The 23,011-nt window shown below is 41.6% G+C and overlaps 1 protein-coding gene across 1 annotated transcript in view; it reads right to left on the minus strand.

Moving 5' to 3' along the window:
* LOC133401938 (glutamate receptor ionotropic, NMDA 2D) overlaps positions 1-23,011 on the minus strand; it is a gene marked incomplete at its 5' end in the record, with an annotated part of 59,527 nt that overhangs the window by 18,466 nt on the left and 18,050 nt on the right. Inside the window, 6 exons of the mRNA XM_061675469.1 lie at positions 3,134-3,294; positions 3,633-3,862; positions 12,271-12,396; positions 13,174-13,327; positions 17,332-17,500; positions 20,095-20,300. Of these exons, the coding sequence (XP_061531453.1) occupies positions 3,134-3,294; positions 3,633-3,862; positions 12,271-12,396; positions 13,174-13,327; positions 17,332-17,500; positions 20,095-20,300 (1,046 nt within the window). The remainder of the gene's footprint in view (positions 1-3,133; positions 3,295-3,632; positions 3,863-12,270; positions 12,397-13,173; positions 13,328-17,331; positions 17,501-20,094; positions 20,301-23,011) is intronic.

Raw genomic sequence — 23,011 nt, forward strand, 5'->3', positions numbered from 1 at the left:
TACCCCGCCTCCTGCCCGATGATCGCTGAGATGGGCGCCAGCACGCCCGCGACCCTTGTGAGGATAAGCGGCTCAGAAAATGGATGGATGGATGGATGGATGGATTCTTGTTTTGTGTTTTTGGCAGGTTTTGATGTAAGACCCCACTGTGTAATTACAGTTGGACTAACTCTAATCAAAGTCCTTTTTTAGTCTCATACTGTGGTATTACTGGTTTATAAATACATCTTCCAGTCAACGCAAAAATATTTTGGACATGTAAACACTTTTAAGTTTAAATAGAGGCAATTTTGTGTATCCAAGAATAGCAGATGCACATTGGCTGCATTCAAAGAGCAAGTGAGTCCATCACTTAATGTCGGTTGCCAGAGCAACTGAAATATCATTCCCATCTTGTAATATGTGCGAGAAAAACAATAACTAGCCATAACTCTTTAAATGTGTCTCCAGAGTAACAAATAAGGAGCGATAAACAATCTTTGTGAAAGAAAAATCACATTATAAGGCTAAACATTTTATGATGTACAGCTTTAATGAGGAAATTGTCATGGTCTGTGTTTTGGTTTGGGTTTTGTTTTGTTCCACGTTTTCCTGTGTTCCATGTTTGTCGTGTGCTCATTTGGTTGTTGTGTCCACCTGTTCTCAGTCAACCTTCTACCTTGTGTTGACCAATCAGCTCTCTCCAGCCACTCGTGTCTTGTCCAGGTATTCCTCGTTGTCTCGTCAATCTGTTTGTCCCTGGTTTCTTTCAGTTCTTGTCGGTTCATTGTCTTTGCAGTATGTCATTGTCAGGTGTCATTGTCCCTATCTGTACCATGTCCTACTTGTGATAGTTTGTTTCCAGTTTTAGGTATTTAAGTGTTTCTTTACTTTGGTTTGGTTGTGGAACTTTTAGTTTTGCTTTATCCACGTTCCTTGTTGGCCGTTTTTGAAGATTAAATATTTTTTTTTAGACTCCCGCACTCCTGCCTTGCCTCCCTGCTTCCCTGTACTTGGGTCCTCCATGTTTTTTGTCTTGCCTTCCTCGGCTTTGACCACCCCAACCGTGACAGAAATATCTTGTTGTCAAGAACTAACCCACCATCAAGGACATGAGAGCTAGTTTTTCAATGATGTCCCACACCTCTTGACACACCTGCGGCTGCCGTCTTGAAGGTGGATACATTGTTTCGTTCTGGTGTTTGAATAGATAAATTTGATAGCCAACAACACAAAATGGTAAATTACTTTGCATTGTTTTGCTGGGACAAAGTCTCATTTCAGCATTTGCTGACACCAGTTTGGGATCAGGGCAGGAAAACTGAACATTGGTCAAGGAAAAGATGGAAATTATGACTTTTACAAATCTGCAAAGATGATTTCACTCCAGCCGGATGGCCAGTCCAGTATGTTTGTTCTGAACACTTCGTTAAAAGTAAGCTTTAACGCGTGTGTTAGTGTTAGAAAATGCATGTTACATTCTATACATTGCTCCAATTTTTCAATGCTTACATTTTAGTTCAGTACTTTTCAGTAACAGATTTATATAATGTACATCTTACGTTAGATACCAGTCGATTGTTCCCATGGTATTATATTAAATGTTCATATACGTCGGAAAGGTTGGATTTTTTTTTTTTTTTTTTTTTTTTTTTTTAATTTCCGGAATGGCAGTTGACTCCCACCATGCTAACCGTTATCTAGCCTTGAGGCTAATGTTAGACAAAGTCAATATTGTTTTAGCTGAAGTGAACTTGTCAACTGGTCTGTAAGTGAAACAGTCTGTTTTAGCACCACTTGTCTTCACACACAGAGAGATGCTTGAATTTTTGCACCGGACTATTGCTATATTAGTCATTCAAAGTGCTCGAGGACTTTTCATCTTTTTGCACAATTGTCCAAAAAAAAACAAAAAAAACATTGTAACGGCATTAAAAGATAACTAGCAACCCTTTATTGCTCAGTGACTGTTTTTGTCAGTGTCTTTGTCTCAAATGTCTTTGTCAATTGACTGTCTGTCATACTAGAGCGGCTCCAACTACCGGAGACAAATTCCTTTTGTGTTTTTTGGACATACTTGGCAAATAAAGATCATTCTGATTCTGACTTGCATAGGGATTGTAGTTTGTCATGATGGCCACTTTGTGATCGTTTCGTCTCTTTGACACTGCATCCAAAGGTTTTCTCTACGCTGTGTACTTTTTAGCCCTCATCTTAGCACATCTAAGGAGGAACATTTATAACAGCTGATATTAACTGATTAGAGTTATAAAGAAAAAAAATGAGCGAAAATGAGTCTGTCTACTAGTGTTTCTGTTTCAATGCTAGCTTACCCTCCCGATCTGGACCTCCAACAGGACGTACAAGGAAATACCGATCAGGTGATTGAAAAACTATTTACCATATACCCAACTATGCTCTAAAACTCTAACGATGGAACCATTGTTTTCTTCTTGGATTTATTCGGGTAGCTGCCATGTACTGCTCGTCATCTGTCTATCAGATTTCTTTGCTCCCATTGTTTAGCTTGATTTAGTCATTTTGGTGGTGGGTCCATATTTCATTTAACTTTTTGCAGTTTTTTTGAGTAACAAGCATATTACAAAAAACACAAATATACTCCCTTGCATTTTTAAAGTTTGTTTGTGCTTCTTTATTGAGTGTGACTGTTCAATTAGCTACCATGAGGCCAAAGAAAGTTCCAAGTGCCGGCCCATTGATGGTGATAAAAACCATACATTTTAAGAAAGAACTGCAGAAAAGTATGAAAATGGTGCATTCTCCTTCAAAAGAATAACCTCATGGCATCAAGAGTCTTTAATAGAGCTACAAGTGATGTTTGTTCATTTTTCCACTTCATTGGCCATTTCTATTAATTTCACATTGTTTTCCGTATGTTAAACTATAGTTATTCTCTATAAAATGTATTAACATTTTTGGGTGTCTGGAATGGATTAATTGGATTTACATGATTTCCTTCGGGAAATATTGCTTCAGTTTTAAAATTGATTTTAGCCAAACTTTTTGGAACGGATTAATCACAAAAAATCCAGCTCCCATTGTAAATGAAATGATTGAATTTGAGAAGGATGGTTGAATAAAAAATGGCACAGAAAAACACTGAATGAACAGGATCATGTTAAAGCAAACAAACCCAGTCTTGAGGTTGATAATGGCGTCCTCCACTCCTCTCTGGTTGTATTTACCCATGTACTGGTGCATGTCTGGGTAGTTGGAGCGGATATTTTTTTCTGTGCTCCCGTTGGGCACCGTGCCAAACTTTAGCGGTGGGTACTGCTCCTCGGGATGCTGAAACTAACGGAGATGGAAGGGGCATGAGACACCTCAAGCTGTGCACCAATCTGTTTGACCTATTTCTGTCCCCATTCCAGACTAAGTTGTTACACTTTGAGCACAGTCAAATCTTTGGGGGAAAAAGGTCAAGCAGCGGCCTTTATGTTGCATTTATAAACTGGCTTTTATAGATTCAAGAACTGTGATAATGAAGTAATGTTAAATTAGATTTTATCCTTTTCTTAAAGCCCTCCACTGTAATCAATTTTAACTTTTAAATTCATGGGAATTGAATCCCTTAAAAACTTCAATTTGCCTTTTTACCAGTCCGGTTCATTAGCATTCAAGCAATAAAGTACCTTCTTGTCTGAGAGCCCTGACACCGTGTCAATGTACTCCTCCTGGATCATGAAGGCTGCCAGGTTAGCAGTGTACGAGGCCAGGAAGATAACGGCGAAGAAGGCCCAGATCAGCACCATGATCTTGCTCGTTGTTCCTCTGGGGTTTTCCACGGGCACAGAGTTATTGAAGACAATGGCCCATAAAAGCCACACAGACTTTCCAATAGTGAATGTAGACCCTCCTGTCTCTGTCCGGAGAGATGAGAGTGGGAAGGGAAATGGTTAGTGGTTGTAAAATTGCTGTGCACGAGCATGTGGCTGCACAGAAGCGTTCAAATGAAACCTCATGAATGATGTGTAAAATGGGTTCACTGTAAATAAAAATATCTAGCAACCACATTGACACCAAAGCTCATAATTCATTGACTGCACATTCTGAGCATAGCAGCTACATAATGTTACAAATAATGTAACCTCATTGTACAAATCACCATTCAAGCTCTTCTGATGCGCTGCCATCATATGGCAGTCGGGAGTAAAGGAGGAAGTAAGGCGAGTGTGCGGGAAGATGACTCAGTTAAATCTATGCAAAGTGTAGCAATCATGCAGTACAAGAGGCGAGAATGGCCTATGCATCAGAGACATTAAATATCACAGGAGTAGAAACTATGCTGCTGAATAATAGATTGCCTCTTCAATGTCAGACATACTCCGATGCAATTCAACAACTGTCTTCACCACACTCGACAGTCAAAAGGCACCGCTTGTGGTTGATTTGAACAATCAGGTGATTTATGTTGCGAACTCCCACTCAGTAGGGGGCAGCATATTATGTTAAAGTCGACTAAGCTTTTCAACAATCACCTGGAGGCAGTCCTGACGCATCAAGGACCGCTCCAAAATGATACTGCTCATATTTTCTGAGCACTGGGAGGCCGACCAACCTCTGCCTGCCCGCATGCGTGGTAGCATCAAGGAAGCACGACGCTGCCTCTTAACCATAATTGTCTGCGACACCTTACTGAGAAACTTGTAAAAAAAAAAAAATAATTAAGGACACACGGAAACTCCGAGGGAAGTACATTTTTAAAAAGGCAGGTGCCGGTTTTTTAACACTTTTTTTATTTTTTTTATGAACGTTATCTTCTCAATACTTCCACTCCTTTACTGTGGTGCAGAAATATAACAGCTGCGATTATTCACTATTGGCATATTTTCGGTATTGAGGGAATGTTAGCTTACGTTACAGGCCTGCAGATGAGTTGCAGCCTCCTGATACTGTTCGACTTTCAAGTGTAAACGAACCTCTGAGCTATCGTGACTACCGTAATTTCTCGTGTATAATGCACATTTACCTCCCCCCCCCCCCCCCAAAATTTTTTTAAAAAAGTAAATAGGGCAAATTATACAAAGGAAAATGGAAAGAACTTTCACATTTTATATACGTATGGCATGTAGAGGTTATGAACAAAGTGGACACTTTAATTCCAATATGCCACCGCAACCTAGCGGTTATGAAAAAGGAGTAGCCGACACTTTCATTCCAATATCACAGGGGTATGTATGACTGCATAATATGTACAGTTATGCTCATAAGTCTACATACCCTGGCAGAATTTGTGAAATGTTTTTTTTTTTTTTTTTTTAAATACGACTGATGACTGAACAACAACCATCATTCATTTCTTTATGGTTATGTTTTGTTTAATGATAATGCTTTTCTGAAATCCTTGACAGTTTAATTTGAATACCATTAAAATCAAATTATACGTGTATTGCCCGGCCCTTCATGTTTTCTATAAAGAATTGTACCCATCTTACAAATTCTGCCTGGGTAATCAGACATATGAGCACAACTGTGTGTTTTCTCATTTACTAAATAAAAGTAGGGCTGTGAATTTCAAAATAAGAGCAAGTAAATAAAAAGAAAGTATCACGTGTTCAAATAAAGTGCTTAACTTGAGAATAATTCTTTGAAAAAAAAAAAAAAATACAAATAATACTTAATGTTTTCATCTTATGGGTAGAAGCAAAATAATGCATTGTAAAAATGCATTATACACAGTGAGAAGGGTTTTCCAGAATTTTGAGGTCAACTTCGGGGGTGCGTATTATACATGGGTGTGCATTATACACGAGAAATTACAGTAATTATCACCCCTTTAAGGAACAGAGTAGTGCTGTGAGATATGAACACATTTTATATCCCAATGTAGGTAATTTTATACCCTAATAACAATATATTTCTCAATATATAGTTTTTCCTTAAAATTACATGTAAGAATATAAATTTTCTCTTATCTTTTCTCCATGTATTCATAAACATATTTTATATAGAAAACAATAAAATGAATAAAAGATAAATATAAATAAAATAAAATGCAAATATCCACCGTATATATAAATACATACCATTCAAAATATCTGGTACTAGATTTGAAGGAATGAAGTAAAGTGCAAAGGAAAAGGATAAATACAATAACAACCATTTAACCAGTAAAATTGCTAATACGTAAATAAACTGTTACAGCAGTTGAGTTTTAGGAACACAAGTTTGTTAACTTGTTCTGAAGACCCTAGTTTACCTGACTGGTGTCTCAGTCTGAACACTAGGGGCACCATGTAAAAGGAGTACTGTACATAGACAACAGATGTAGATGAGAAGAACAAGAAATAAGAGCTGAAGAAGAAAGTAGAGTCTTATGAATATACAAGTAGATATATAGTTTCCACTTTAGCTCTGTGGCTGACCTGTCATTAAAGTGAATAAAAAACTGCTTCTTAAGAATACCACATCGAGTAAACCCAACCGTGCGGAACATGTGACCCTACTAAGCTGATCCTCGCTCAGCTTGTCCGTCAATGAAGGACGCAGCTAGCTGAAAGAACTAATGTGAATTAGCAGGACACATTGATCATCGACACTTTGACCACACCTTGGAGCACCCAACTGGTTGGATACCTAAAGGGCTGCCCTAAAAGAGGTGCATTCATCCAACTTGTCAAGTTTGGTTCAGATAAATCAAATCTTATTGCAATTACACTCCGACAAATGCTCCTTTTCCATTGTATCCTCGCTCAGCTTGTGCGTCAATGAAGGACGCAGCTAGCTGCAAGAACTAATGTGAATTGCAGGACACATTGATCATCGACACTTTGACCACACCTTGGAGCACCCAACTGGTTGGATACCTAAAGGGCTGCCCTAAAAGAGGTGCATTCATCCAACTTGTCAAGTTTGGTTCAGATAAATCAAATCTTATTGCAATTACACTCCGACAAATGCTTCCTTTTCCATTGTATCGGTTCTACTCTCAACCAGCCTCGCTACGCCCCGTGTGGTCACTTCTCCAGTGCACTTTCTCGAGGTCGAGCGGTGACATTGCCACCGCCTTTCAGAACCTCCTCCGACCGAGTTCTGAAACGCAGGCCGAGGAGGGCCGTGACGTAACTGTTATCTGACTGGCCGATAGATGTACCGTATTTTCACGACCATAAGGCGCACTTAGAAGTCTTAAACTTTCTCCAAAGTGGACGGGGGCGCCTTATAATGCGGCACACCTTATGTGTGCACCGAGTTCCAAAATCTGTCAAATGTTGTGTGATGAGCACTCCGCTTGACTGACTGGGAGCATTTCCTGCTGACACGCTGCTTATATAGTGGAAAAGCGGACATGGCTGAGGACAGCATGCAGCCGTTAAATGAGGAAGGGTGCGCGTGAAGGAGGACGCTAAAGGCACGCCCCCAGTAGATATATACCGCTGGTATGTGCATTGTGCAAAACATTGGTTTGGCTAAGGACCCCCAAAAATGGCACTGACAAAGAGATACGCTTACGAAGCACAGTTTAAACTGTAAGCTATCAGTTACGTGGAGGAAAATTGTTAATCGACCAGCCGCGAGAGAATTCAAGATCAACGAATCCATGGTTCGCAAGTGGATGAAGCAGGAAAACGAGCTTTGCCAAGTCAAAAAGACAAAGCTGAGTTTCCGTGGAAACAAGGTGAGGTGGCCCGAGTTGGGAGACAAACTCGAGCAATGGATTCATCAGCAAAGAACAGCCGGGAGAAGCGTCTCTACAGTCACCATTTGACTTAGTGCAATAACTCGGAGCTTGCTATCATTCCGGGAAGCTTGATGAAGGAAATCCAACCGCTGGACATCGGTGTAAACAGGGCGTTCAAAGTGAAGTTGCGAGCGGCGTGGGAACGATGGATGACAGATGGCGAGGACAGCTTTACTAAAACTAGGAACCAGCGCCGGGCGAGTTAAGCCCGGCGCTGGCCCATCCACAATCCAATGGCCCATCCACAATCCAATTGGCCCATCCACAATCCAATTTGTGAATGGATTGTGGATGCTTGGGCTATCGTGTCTGCTTGCACTGTTGTCCGAGCTTTCGTAAAAGTGGGCATCATTTCTGAGGAGCAGCACGGCAACGAGACTGACTCCGACGATGACGAGAGGGAACCTGGCGTGTTTGATGTAGAACCTGCCCAGCTGTTCATTTCGGATACAGAAAATGAGGACTTTGATGGATTTGTGGATGAGGATTGATAAAAAAATAACGTGAGTACATTGTTAAATACTTCAATGCAGTCCTATGAGGGGCACAAGTCAGTGCAAACTGTAGGTGGGTCCCAAGCCCGGATAAATGCAGATGGTTGCGTCAGGAAGGGCATCGGGCTTAAAACCTTGCCAAACAAATATGAGCGTTCATCCAAGGAATTCCATACCGGATCGGTCGTGGCCCGGGTTAACAACATCCGCCACCAGCGCCGTCCACCTGCGGGGCGCCGTTGGAAATTCAGCAACTGTGGGTCGAAGTCAAAGAAGAAGAAGAGGTGGAAAGCGGGTTCTTCGGCAGAAAGAGAAGAGGAAAGCACAGACCCTAGAACTGAATGTGGGGACTTTGAATGTTGGGAATATGACAGGAAAATCTCGGGAGTTGGTTGACATGATGATTAGGAGAAAGGTTGATATATTGTGTGTCCAGGAGACCAGGTGGAAAGGCGGTAAGGCTAGAAGTTTAGGGGCAGGGTTTAAATAATTTTACCATGGTGTAGATGGGAAGAGAAATGGAATCGGGACTATTTTAAAAGAAGAGTTGGCTAAGAATGTCCTGGAGGTGAGAAGAGCATTAGATCAAGTGATGAGGCTGAAACTTGAAATTGAGGGTGTTATGTGTAATGTGATTAGTGGCTATGCCCCACAGGTAGGATGTGACCTAGAGGTGAAAGAGACATTCTGGAAGGAGCTCGACGAAGTAGTTCTGAGCATCCCAGACAGAGAGAGAGTCGTAATTGGTGCAGATTGTAATGGACATGTTGGTGAAGGTAATAGGGGTGATGAAGAAGTGATGGGTAAGTACGGCATCCAGGAAAGGAACTTGGAGGGACAGATGGTGGTAGACTTTGCAACAAGGATGCAAATGGCTGTAGTGAACACTTTTTTACAGAAGAGGCATGAACATAGGGTGACCTACAAGAACGGAGGTAGAAGCATGCAGGTGGATTACATCTTGTGCAGACAATGTAATCTGAAGGAAGTTACCAACTGTAAGGTAGTTGTAGGGGAGAGTGTGGCTAGACAGCATAGGATGGTGGTGTGTAAGAAGACTCTGGTGGTGGGGAGGAAGATTCGGAAGACAAAGGCAGAGAAGAGAACCATGTGGTGGAAGCTGAGACAGGACGAGTGTTGTGCAGCTTTTCGGGAAGAGGTAAGACAGGCTCTCGGTGGACGGGAGGAGCTTCCAGAAGACTGGACCACTGCAGCCAAGGTGATCAGAGAAGCAGGCAGGAGAGTAGTGGTGTATCTTCTGGCAGGAAAGGAGAGAAGGAGACTTGGTGGTGGAACCTCACAGTACAGGAAATCATACAAGGAAAAAGGTAAGCTAAGAAGAAGTGGGACACTGACAGGACCGAGGAGAGGCGAAAGGAATACATTGAGATGTGACACAGGGCAAAGGTAGAGGTGGCACAGGCCAAACAAGAGGCATATGATGACATGTATGGCAGGTGGCAATGATTAGTAAGGGGGAAGTTAGAAAGGCATTAAAGAGGATGAAAAATGGATAGGCAGTTGGTCCTGATGACATTCCTGTGGAGGTATGGAAGCATCTAGGAGAGGTGGCTGTGGAGTTTTTGACCAGCTTGTTCAATAGAATTCTAGTGTGTGAGAAGATGCCTGAGGAATGGAGGAAAAGTGTACTGATGCCCATTTTTAAGAACAAAGGTGATGTGCAGAGCTGTGGCAACTATAGAGGAATAAAGTTGATGAGCCACACAATGAAGTTATGGGAAAGAGCAGTGGAGGCTTGACTCAGGACAGTAGTGAGTATTTGCGAGCAACAGTATGGTTTCATGCCTAGAAAGAGTACCATAGATGCATTATTTGCCTTGAGGATGTTGATGGAAAAGTAGGTCAGAAGGAGCTACAGTGTGTTTTTGTAGATCTAGAGAAAGCCTATGACAGAGTACCCAGAGAGGAACTGTGGTACTGCATGAGGAAGTCTGGAGTGGCAGAGAAGTATGTTAGAATAATACAGGATATGTACGAGGGCAGCAGAACAGCGGTGAGGTGTGCTGTAGGTGTGACAGACGAATTTAAGGTGGACGTGGGACTGCATCAGGGATCAGCCCTGAGCCCCTTCCTTTTTGCAGTGGTGATGGATAGGCTAACAGATGAGGTTAGACTGGAATCCCCGTGGACCATGATGTTTGCAGATGACATTGTGATCTGCAGTGAAAGGAGGGAGCAGCTGGAGGAACAGTTAGAAAGATGGAGGCATGCACTGGAAAGCAGAGGAATGAAGATTAGCCGAAGTAAAACAGAACATATGTGCATGAATGAGAGGGGTGGTGGAGGAAGAGTGAGGCTACAGGGAGAAGAGATAGCAAGGGTGGAGGACTTTAAATACTTGAGGTCAACCGTCCAGAGCAATGGTGAGTGTGGTCAGGAAGTAGAAGAAACGGGTCCACGCGGGTTGGAACGGGTGGAGGAAGGTGTCAGGTGTGTTATGTGACAGAAGAGTTTCTGCTAGGATGAAGGGCAAAGTTTATAAAACAGTGATGAGGCCAGCCATGATGTACGGATGAGAGACAGTGGCAATGAAGAGACAACAGGAAGCAGAGTTGGAGGTGGCGGAAATGAAGATGTTGAGGTTCGCTCTCGGAGTGACCAGGTTGGATAAAATTAGAAATGAGCTCATCAGAGGGACAGCCAAGGTTCGATGTTTTGGAGACAAAGTTAGAGAGAGCAGACTTCAATGGTTTGGACACGTCCAGAGGAGAAATAGTGAGTATATTGGTAGAAGGATGATGAGGATGGAGCTGCCAGGCAAGAGAGCTAGAGGAAGAACAAAGAGAAGGTTGATGGATGTCGTGAGGGAAGACATGAGGGCAGTTGGTGTTCGAGAGGAGGATGCAGGAGATAGGCTTACATGGAAAAGGATGACGCGCTGTGGCGACCCCTAACGGGACAAGCCGAAAGGAAGAGAAGAAGAAGATTGTTAAATACTTCAATAAAGTACAACCGAACTCAGTTTTGCTCCCACTGGCTTTTTAAAAACATTGTTTTACCTTGCATGCATGCTACCGTATGTTTTAAGCTAGCGTATGTTTTACCATGCCTGCGCTCAATAATACGGTGCGCCTTATATGTGTTAAATACAGAAATAGACCCTGCTGCATCAAGCCATTTAAATAGTATACAAAGCATAAAATATCGTGTTTTATATCAATATTTAACTATATTCATAATGTATATTGCACCTGTGGATGAAAAACCAAAGCTTGTGACCATAATGTATGCAAACTTACGTACACGCTGGCTTCTTCCTTAACTATTAATCTATCTTTTTATGGTTTAAGGAATGTGATAAAGTACAAGAATACTGAATACAAAGCATGTCAGAACCACTGTCTCATTGCACCTTTATTCCATCAATTATGGTTCTTTTTCAAAATACAATTTTGAAATTTTTTTATTGACATGTGATCCAACAGATAGCAGTAGGAAGTTTGAAAGTTTGAGCGCCATCACACAATACAGTCCAATCTGGTTGCTATCCACATAATTTGTATTGGGCCACTTTTGGTGTAATGATAAAAATGCGTTGTGACGTTAAAGCAACCTGGGCCAAACATGTCAATGCTGCCAAACAGGAAAGACAGAGAAGCTCGAAGCAAAAAATAATGAAGACTGATCGCAATATTGCAATACTATTTATAGTTACAACACTGACAGGTAGCGATACATTACATAGCCGGTGTTTTCAGCCTCAGGAATGACTCACTTGACCATGGACATGGTCATTAGTTTATTTTGTTCCGGTTAGCTTGCGCAGCGTGCAGTGCTGTTCCATCTTAAACAAAGCTGTCAATGTTCAACAGTTAAGAATTGGAGTTTAATTTCTTCTGAGAACATAGATTTTATTGTGGGAAAACAAAAAATAAAATTGAATCAGTTATTGATTGGAATTTTCCCGTTTGCTTCAGTCATTTTTTTCACCAAATGCCTTTTCTTTAGTTTGAAACCCCATCCCAGTTGTGTGTTCGCTATTTGTCCATTTGATCTGTGCAGTGACAGTGATGGACTACATTCACACTTATCTATCAGGCGGGGAAAAACAGACAGAGCGGACTCATCACTCACTCTTGCCAGTTTGTAGACTGCGGTTGTAGCCCACAGGACTGAAAAACTCGAAGATGAAGACAGTCACAGCCACTACGGTCAGGCACATGACGAACATCATCACCCACACTGCTGGGCTGTAGGGCTCTTCGGGGGAAAACAGAAGACTCTAGTCAACGCACTTGCATTATATGATGTACAGTAAGTCACTTTGTGTGCAGGCAGGTCAGCTAAGAATAGGATTGTCTTACTGTATTGTGTTACCGTTTATTCAATAAAGCGATTGAAACAGCACCAGCGGCTGGTTCCATCCTCCCTCTATCCAAACCACCAGTTATGGATTTGTTTTAACTAGCTGTGATAGGCTATACTCAATTAGCTAACTAAGTTCACTTTACCACAGACGTGCGGTTGTGTAACTTAAGATAGCTGTACTTTCACATAAGCACATTTCACGTTTGATGATTTATTTAATTGTGAAACGATCGCAGACTTTGGACATTCGCTGTCTTTAAAGCAGTCTTTCCTCCTTGCTTGCGCTTATTGCGACATGAGTCAGCAGTCACAGTGTGTGTAGAAAAATAATCACTGCAAAATCCCTCAACATAGTGAGTAATCCGCAGTATAAGTAAAATACAATAATACCCGACGACTGTAGCAGTTCATGTGGTGAAACATTTAAGGGGGGAAAAAAAAACATTTTCCAGAAGGCTATAGTCTCTTCTTACAATCTTCAGTGCAGTCTATAGCTAAAAACACGCCATCGAAACTGTGAATTTGCAGACAAATTGAACTTCGAGTTAACAAGACATATGCGACAAAGAAAGAATAACAGTCGCAGTCTTTTTATTTTACATTTTTCGCTAACTCAACAGTATATACACAACATTTGTTTCTATACATCACATAGAATAGGCCTCTTACCTAGGAAAGCAGATGGTGATACAGTTCCGTTGCTACGGGAGACCATGACACTGATCCCCGTTTCCACAAAAGGGACAGAGAAATCCACAACCTCTGATCTCTCCTCATTGATAGTCAGAGAGCCAATGGCCATATCTGCCCGTTTGTATACCACCTAAAAGGGACAGGAACCAGCGACAGGAGAGAAATCAAATTATCTTAGCCCCTTTAATTATGATTCTACACTCTGACCATTTGTAGACCTGTAAAATGTGCGTGTATTCACTGCACAATATGGTACAAATGCAAATGTGTCTCCATTCTGTATGCATCTCTTTAGCATACAGAATGAGCCCATGCCCGTCTCCTCCCTGCCACCGTTTAGAAAAAAAACCCTGAAAAGTCAACTGATTGTATAAGTGAAATGTTAATCTACATTAGACGTGGCACAGCCACTCTTCTGAGCAAATCAGCAGAAAAATGAAGCGAAGCGGAACGCAGAGCGCTTTCCCCTCAATTTTGCCAAGTCTGGATTACCTGATCAAAGAATGGCAGGCTTTGGAACATCTGATCAAAAGGTGCACGCCAGTCTGAGACAACATTTGCTCAGCCCTTTCCGTGTGAAAATAGATTTGACAGACAGCTCTGGCCGGGGTTCAAATCATAAATGATAGTGCAGAAGAAGAGCACAGTGGAAACGGTTTTAGATCAGTGACAACTGGGGGTCAAAGATAGAGAAAAAGCTGGGTACTGCAATGAAACATAGATCTTAAAGAGAAAGTGCAGTCTCTGACCAAAGGCGCTTCACTCACTGATGCACATGAGCGTGATTCTCAAACACGGCCATTTATAATGGCATGCGATTATGAAAGTGCGTATTTGTGATAGTCACAGAGAATGCTGTCCAGCTTTGACAAAATAGCAGTGCCAACATTCCCAATGTACTGTAGCAATAGCCCTGTAAATAAGATGACATTAGCTACGGCTGCTATGCTGATAGCATTAGTTGTTCTGTTATTTGTAGTAGATTGTAACTGTTACACTATACTTTATCGGTTTGAATTTAAATTTTTTGGGAATGTACAATCAATTTAAGCTTCAAAGTTCAAGGCTCAAGGTGCTTTTATTGTCAATTCTTCAATATGCGTAACACATACAGAGGTTTGAAATTACGGTACTCAAATGCCCGCGGTGCTACAGAAGACAAATACAAATAATAACATCAATGTAAAAAGCTAAATAGAACTATGGTATTTACAGTATAAAAAGTCAAAATCAAAAGACGTAATAAACATCCTGTCAAGCATAAAAGTTCCGTCGCTTGTGAATCCTTAGGCGCCTGAGGTCCCTTACCTTGCTTCTTTTTGCGAGTCTTATTCCCAGTTGTTAGCAGATGAGGAATGGGCATTTTAAAAATCTATATATTTTTCAGAGGTGGATATTCCAACAGTGACACGGTGGACGACTGGGTAGAGCGTCTGCCTCACAGTTCTGAGGTCCGGGGTTCAATCCCCAGCCCAGCCTGTGTGGAGTATGCATGTTCTCCCTGTGCCCGCGTGGGTTTTCTCCGGGCACTCCGGTTTCCTCCCACATCCCAAAGACATGCATGGTAGGTTAATTGAAGACTCTAAATTGCCTGTAGGTGTGAATGTGAGTGCGAATGGTTGTTTGTTTATGTGTACCCTGCGATTGGCTGGAAACCAGTTCAGGGTGTACCCCGCCTCCTGCCCGATGATAGCTGGGATAGGCTCCAGGACGCCTCCGACCCTTGTGAGGATAAAGCGAAAAGCCAAAGCTAACAGGTCAGCACAAGGCTACAAGGCCGTGCCGGAGACCAGCTATGAGTGTGCCCGGAAGTACAAGGCAAATTTGACACTTTGTCAGTCATGCCTTCTGTCTCTGATTGGTTGTTTTTCCTCTGGCACGCGGTTTCTTAAAAATCTAAAGAAAACCCACGCAGGTACGGGGAGAACATGCAAACTCCACACAGGGGGGCCGGGGATTGAACCCGGGTCCTCAAAACTGTGAGGCAGACGTTCTAACCAGTCGTTCACCGTGCAGCCCTCCATCAATCCATCCATCAATTTTTATACCAGTTATCCTGTTCAGGGTCGCCGGTGAGCTGGAGCCAATCCCAGCTGACTTCGGGTGAAAGGCGTACTACACCCTGGACTGGTCAGTCGCGGGGCACATCTAGAGACAGACAACCGTTCACTCTCAAATTCACACCGTCACTAACAGGGAACTGAACCCACAAATGTACAACCCCCAATTCCAATGAAGTTGGGACGTTGTGTTAAACATAAATAAAAACAGAATGCAATGATTTGCAAATCATATTCAACCTATATTTAATTGAAGACACTACAAAGACAAGATATTTTATGTTCAAACTGATAAACTTTATTGTTTTTAGCAAGTAATCATTAACTTAGAATTTTATGGCTGCAACACGTTCCAAAAAAGCTGGGACAGGTGGCAAAAAAGACTGTGAAAGTTGAGGAAAGCTCATCAAACACCATGTTTGGAACATCCCACAGGTGAACAGGATAATTGGGAACAGGTAGGTGCCATGATTGGGTATAAAAGGAGCTTCCCTGAATTGCTGTCATTCACAAGCAAAGATGGGGCGAGGTTCACCTCTTTGTGAACAAGTGCGTGAGAAAATAGTTGAACAGTTTAAGGAGAATGTTCCTCAATGTACAATTGCAAGTAATTTAGGGATTTCATCATCTACGGTCCATAATATCATCAAAAGGTTTAGAGAATCTGGAGAAATCACTGCATGTAAGCGGCAAGGCCGAAAACCAACATTGAATGCCCGTGACCTTCAATCCCTCAGGCGGCACTGCATCAAAAACCGACATTAATGTGTAAAGCATATCACCACATGGGATCAGGAACACTTCAGAAAACCACATCAGTAAATACAGTTCGGCGCTAGTTCAGTGCAACTTGAAACTCTACTACACAAAGCAAGAGCCATTTATCAATAACATCCAGTAACGCCGCTGGCCTTCATCTAAGATGGACTTATGCAAAGTGGAAAAGTGTTCTGTGGTCCAACGAATTGTTTTTGGAAATTGTTGACATCGTGTCCTCCGGTCAAAAGAGGAAAATAATAACGATCCAGACTGTTATGGACGCAAAGTTCAAAAGCCAGCATCTGTGATGGTACGGGGCTGTGTTAGTGCCAATGGCATGGGTAACTTACACATCTGTGAAGGCACCATTAATGCTGAAAGGTACATACAGGTTTTGGAGAAATATATGCTGCCATCTAAGCAATGTCTTTTTCATGGACGCCCCTGCTTATTTCAGCAAGACAATGCCAAACTACATTCTGCACGTGTTACAACAGCGTGCCTTCGTAGTAAAAGAGTGCGGGTACTAGACTGGACTGCAATCCAGACCTGTATCCCATTGAAAATGTGTGGCGCATTATGAAGCGTAAAATACGACAACGGAGACCCCGGACTGTTGAACAGCTGAAGCCGTACATCAAGCAAGAATGGAAAAGAATTCCACCGACAAAGCTTCAACAATTAGTGTCCTCAGTTCCCAACCGTTATTGAATGTTGTTAAAAGAAAAGGTAATGTAACACAGTGGTAAACATGACCCTGTCCCAGCTTTTTTGAAACGTGTTGCAGCCATAAAATTCTAAGTTAATGATTATTTGCTAAAAACAATAAGGTTTATCAGTTTGAACATTAAATATCTTGTCTTTATAGTGTATTCAATTAAATATAGGTTGAACATAATTTGCAAATCATTGTATTCTGTTTTTATTTATGTTTAACAGAACGTCCCAACTTCATTGGAATTGGGGTTGTACAAATACACCACTAAATTAAGCTGGTATTGCGAAGAAAATATCAAGGACAGATCAAACTAGCCAGAAGGTCTCTGACAATGTTGACTGCGAGTGTTTCGTTAGATAAACACACTGGGATGTGCTTGCAGGAGCGTGTGTTTACCATCATGCTTGTCCATCTAATTAGTGTGACTTTCTGCTTTCCCCCGTTCTCGCTCTATCCCTGTCAGTGTATTCTTGTGTTTAATGGTCACCCAGGGGGCTGACGAATGTTGCCATACGGCTTATTGACAGAAAATTCAGCACAAGCAAACAAGCCAGCAGGCACAAATAACCAAACAACACAATAGCAGCGCACACTCGCCTCTCCAATCATGCCGTTCCAAATGCCGTCAATTTTCTTCCCATGCTTCCCGTTGGTCACCAGATAAAGGTCGTAGGTGAAACCGACTATCTTAGCCAATCTCTTGAGTATGTCGATGCAGAAGCCCTTGCAGCATTGCTTCATGGGAGCCACTCCTTCATGGTTTGCGCTGGGAACAAATCACAGGGATTAAAAAGAGAAGGTATGTCAAATTAAAGTGAGCCCGAACTGACAAGTTTGATTGATCGGTTTGGGGTAGGTGCTGTCATGCCTTTAGGAGATGATGAACTATAAGGCTTCATTGTGGTCATGTGCAATTCCCAAAACCTCTGAGTCATTCCTCTCATCCCCCTTGAGAGAAGCCTGACATTGATTATGGTCAAGATGTGAAGAGACCACAGTTTGGGCAGGTGACTGATGTTGGAGGGCATCTTGATGGCTCAGGAACCTCCCTTTATAATTTGAGAAGTAGGCATGCTAAGGCTACAGCGAATCCCCAGCATACTAAAACAATCCATTCCGGGAGGCTATTTGACTTATGATTTGTGAGAAAATCAAATGAATTTCCTTCAAAGGAAATTATGGGCCAAGCTTTTGCCATCATTAAAGTGTTCAATATATATATTAGACTTTACGCCGATCTGATCGGTTTGCTCGGTATCGACCGATAATTAGCATTTCACGCTGATCGGCTGATCAGCTTTCATGTCATAATTTCGCCGATCTGATCAATGATGTCATTGATCGGCTCCGCACAAGACATTTAACTCCACGTCTGCGTCGCATATGAATCCAAAAGCTAGTTTATTTTTAGCCTTGTCACGTGTCTTGTGGCGCAGTACTGTAACTATCTGACAGCCAATAAAGTTTTTCCAATCTTGTCGGTGAAAAAACACGTTGTCGGTGCGGGACTATTTTGCGGTGTCTCAGACAAAGTTATTTGCAGTCTGTGCACAACTGAAGTACGTCATCTAAATGCTTCAACACAAATAATTTTGAAGGTACATTAGTCAGTATACAGTACACAAGTATATACAACAAATGACTAAGTCATACAGTACACAAGTATATACAATAAATGAATAAGCCATGTAAATAGACACATTGTTTCACATTTTGCATTTAGTTTTTTACTTTTAAAAGGTAATAATGGTTGAATGATTCGGTGCACAAGTGAAACATGCATAAGTGAAACCCATTATTTGGGAAGGCTGAAGGGAATTTTTTTCACGCAAAATCCACCTAAGGCCTGCCGCCCACCGAGCAACTTGGCTGAACGGGCCTGAAGTGAACCATTGCGAAAAAAATTACAATTGGCAACACTCTCTCCACACACTCAGCGACTGAGCACTGAACAGCTAATGACACGCTGCAATGGAAAAACTGCAACCTGTTTATTGGGTTATGAGGCTCTACAAACAACATACTGTACGGTATTATTTTTAATTGAACCACAAAAAACATGGCATCATTGTCAAGGAAGAAGCAGATTGCCATGAAGAGAGGAAAGGAGTTTGGATATTTTGATAGGCTGTTGGCAATAATCAATCGGCCCATTCACTGACTACACCCATGCATTTTGACGACAGAGTCTCTCCACCCTTTGCTGTCTATCCACAGCTAGATATGAAATTATAATTATAATTACGTTTTATTGAAAAACACAATATATATGTCTGTACTGAATTGGTATAGTATCCGGAAATATATTTTGTGAAATGTTTTGTACATTTTTAATTGGGCTGTTACATTCACAATTAAATATATATATTCTGTAAAAAGCAAAACGCAAAACTCGTAGCCAACAGTCGGTCAGTCATTAAAACTAGTTGCAGAACGCCAAACACTGTTCATTCGGGTTCAACGCGTCTCTCGGCTTGTGACAGACCTGACAGGAGACCTGGCCTCCTGGTTGCAACAGTTGTATACAGTAGGTCTCTTGCGGTTTTAATGACTGTAAAAGTAAACAGAGAGAGAGCCAGATATAGAGGTAGATTCTTAATATTGTTGTACATTGTCTTGTGGTTGTTCAACTTTGTTCTGGAATCGGTATGCGTTAGCTTCCATCTTTATTTGTTCTGCAACCTTCAAAGACATACTGCACATTCTTCTTTCTGAACTGACACCTTTTTTTTCATAAACTGGATAAAATGTTTTTCCAGGAAGTGCAGACAGTGGACGTGTTGGTTCTGAAATCTTGACAGTCTGAACAAAAGTAAAAAGGGGCAGTGGGTCTTCTCAGTTTTTAGTATTCGACCACCAAACCATCTGCATTCCAAGGGTCTACAACATGTGTGTCAAACTCAAGGCCCAGGGGCCAAATATGGCCCGCCAAGTCATTTTATGTGGTCCGCGAATGCAAATCATCTGTGTCAATTTCCATGATTCTTGCTGAAATTCTCATATGTAATAAAGAGTATCGTTGAGATACTGCAAGCATTTTCTAAACAATGTAATAAATAGTATTGTTGAGATCTTGCAAACATTTTCTGAATAGTTGAACAAACTATTATCCTTGACTTCTGATTTCAAAACTAGGTATCCATCAATTTGTTGTGTGTATGTATTAATATTATGAGGTGACTAAACATTTATATGGTTTCACATTCAACAACCCTCTGAGGGAAACCGTGACTACGATGAGGCCCGTGACAAAAATGAGTTTGACACACCTGGTCTACAACATTGAATTTTTAAATTCACTGCTTTGTTTGTAGAAAGATCACATCATTCTCAGAGCTCTATCTCTAAAAGGCATCAAACCTGGCATTGAGGGGCCGTCTGCAGGGCACTGAGTCTCGGATGCAAGTTCCAGATGCAGGGTCTGCCAGCTCCACAATGACGAATGGTCGTTCCTCCAGGGTGACAACACGCAGGTGCTGGGCATCGTCTGGAGGTTTAAGGAAAGGCCCATAGCGGGACCAAGCTGGGTATCGCAGCCTTAGTACGCCATTCTCCCACCAGCCTACCTAGGAAGACAGATGAGCAGAATGAAACAGAGGCACAATTGCATCTGTTTGCATCATATTTTGCATTTCTTGAAACAGACAATGGATTTAGTTATACCGTTCACTTGCAAAATTGAAACATCATGAGAATGCCACTTGTATGCCAATTAAATAAGCTATTTTGATGTAAACATTAGCTATAACAGTTTTGACTATCACCCTGTAATATACAATCTTAAGTAAAGTCATGCTACAATGTGCTATAGAATTAAGCAATTTGGGCTCTCTTATTGAGCCACTGCATCTTCAACTTAAAATCTCTAATTTCCTTTTAAGAAATGTTTTCTTTACATTAAAAGGAGAACGGTGTTTTTACTGAGTCTTTTTACAGTGAAAGGAGGGACAGCAAAACCAATAGACTGTGACTCAAACAGTCCTATTCTAAGGCAGACCACCAATCATTGTATGAGATTGGTTCATTTCATCCTCCTTATGCTGCTAAAATGAACTTGTACAGAGCAGCTACATGGCCACAAAATGACCACTGAGATTAATGACCAAGTCTGTGACAGTCTCAATAAAAAATGAACGTTATTATCTCCATAAAGGTACTATTTACTGCAGGCATGGCTGTGCTGGTAGTTTCCATTATATTGTTAGGGGCCATTCACCTTACTTGGAAACACACTGCTCCAAATTATAATTGTTGTGCTGGATGGGAGCAATTATCTGGCAAATTCATGCACATGCAAAGGCTACACTGATTGATGGCAACAGACTCATAATCCAGATTTGTTGCACTCGTCATTCGTTGATACATTGAGCTGCATAATAATAACATTGACAGAGTAAAATGTAATGCAGATACACGTAACAGCAAAAGAAATGGCTTACAGACAAACCATGGTGGACATGGTCAAAGATGTAGGCTGAAGTAAACAATCTTTATTTTAGTTTTCTTTATGTCATATTTCTGCCAAATCAAACTTCAAATAAGCAACATATTTAGTTACAAGCTGTCCAAATGTGAAAATTGGATAAAACATGTATCCCCAAGCCCATGCTTCATTAAAAATGTATCAGTTCCAATTAAAATCTAACACTTCAATCATAGGCTGAGCAAACGACCTACAGGGGACAACATGTGTTAAGCCTATATCAGCCATTAGCGAGCACCCGCCATGTTGTGCTCTGACTCACGTGTCGCTTTATTCTTGGTCACAATTGCACTTTTTCTACACGAGAAATGTTTTTGGCATTTGGAAGGTGAAGAAACTTTGATGCGAAATTAGAACTTTTTGTCATATCAAATATCATATCATGTCAGATATTTGAACTCCTCCACATTCCTGACAATACTGTATGTTGAGCCCAATTTGGGAAGTCGCCCACGATAGTAAATCGGGCCAATAACGGGACTAAAATCCTGTAGTTCCAGATGCAGGGTCTGATCCTGGCATTAGCCAATGCAACATTATGCAGTTTAAGCATTAACTCTGCGTAAATACAGGGAAGAAAAAAAAAACTGTACTTGAGGAACCTATAAAGTAGTTTGATAGATTTATTTCTAAATACATAATACATGTTTAAATTCTCTGCGATTGGCTGGCAACCAGTTCAGGGTGTACCCCGCCGTTTGCCCAATAATAGCTGGGATAGGCTCCAGCACTTCCGCGACCCTTGTGAGGATGAGCGGCTCAGAAAATGGATGGATGGATGTTTAAATTCTGTTGAAAATGGGCAAAGACAGAGAACTGCATGTGTAGTGCTCAATTGTGGAGATATAACGTGTTTTTCAGCATTCCTGATGTATAACAGCAGGAGTCGCCCCTCTCCGACTATTTAAGAACTTGAGCGCCTTTCTACACATCAGCGGTTATCCGGCACAATTGAGATGTGCAGTTAGCTAGCCAGCTATGCCTACCCCCCAAAAAAATTGTTATCGTCCCTTCCGATATTCTGCTGGCGTGGCCGCTTTAGAGCGCCTAGCTGTCGGCTGTGAGTGCGCGCACGTCACGCAAAGAAGGCAGAAAAGTGAGGGGACAAAACAAGGTCAATGTAACGTCTGGACAGGGACGTTGCGCTGGTGTGGCGGCTTTTCGGCAATCGCCTCATTGTTGTGGCATGGAAAAGCCCTGCAATGACCCCATATGATCTATTCCAGCAACTGAATGCTTTCAGCAGATATATCTTAGTGGCTCAAACATGTACTTACGTGTAGGCATAAGAAAGCAAATATGCTAGACCAAGTAGAATTCATATTTCCAGGTCGTACAAGTGGTAATTTACTGATAGTTGACAACTGAACGGGGCATGGTTTAAGGACATTCTGCAAATGCACCCACAGCATTTGAAAGCAGACTTGATTTTTCACGATTTTGAAGCCTCATTTTATATACAGAGTAAAAATTTTAAACCTTTCAAATTTGGCAGGGTTGTTACCAACACTGTGGTGTCTGAAATTTAGAAGACATATCTATTTTGACTTTATGAGGACTTTCGATTAGGGCTGGGGGGGAAATCTAATAAATCGGCTAAGTTGACTTCAAAAATAGGTCGACGCAAAATTTCTGCCTCAAAGCTCCGCCGGGATCTAAAGTTAAAAAATAAAAAAAAAGAGAAAAAAATGGGAACAGTTTTTTGCACCTACGGAACCAATGTTTCACACGGACATTTACTGCAGACGGATGGGCCACTGATAAACTTGGCCAAAAATGACAGAGGAGCGCCTG

The sequence above is a fragment of the Phycodurus eques genome, chromosome 4 (assembly GCF_024500275.1).
Source record: "Phycodurus eques isolate BA_2022a chromosome 4, UOR_Pequ_1.1, whole genome shotgun sequence".
NCBI lineage: Eukaryota > Metazoa > Chordata > Actinopteri > Syngnathiformes > Syngnathidae > Phycodurus > Phycodurus eques.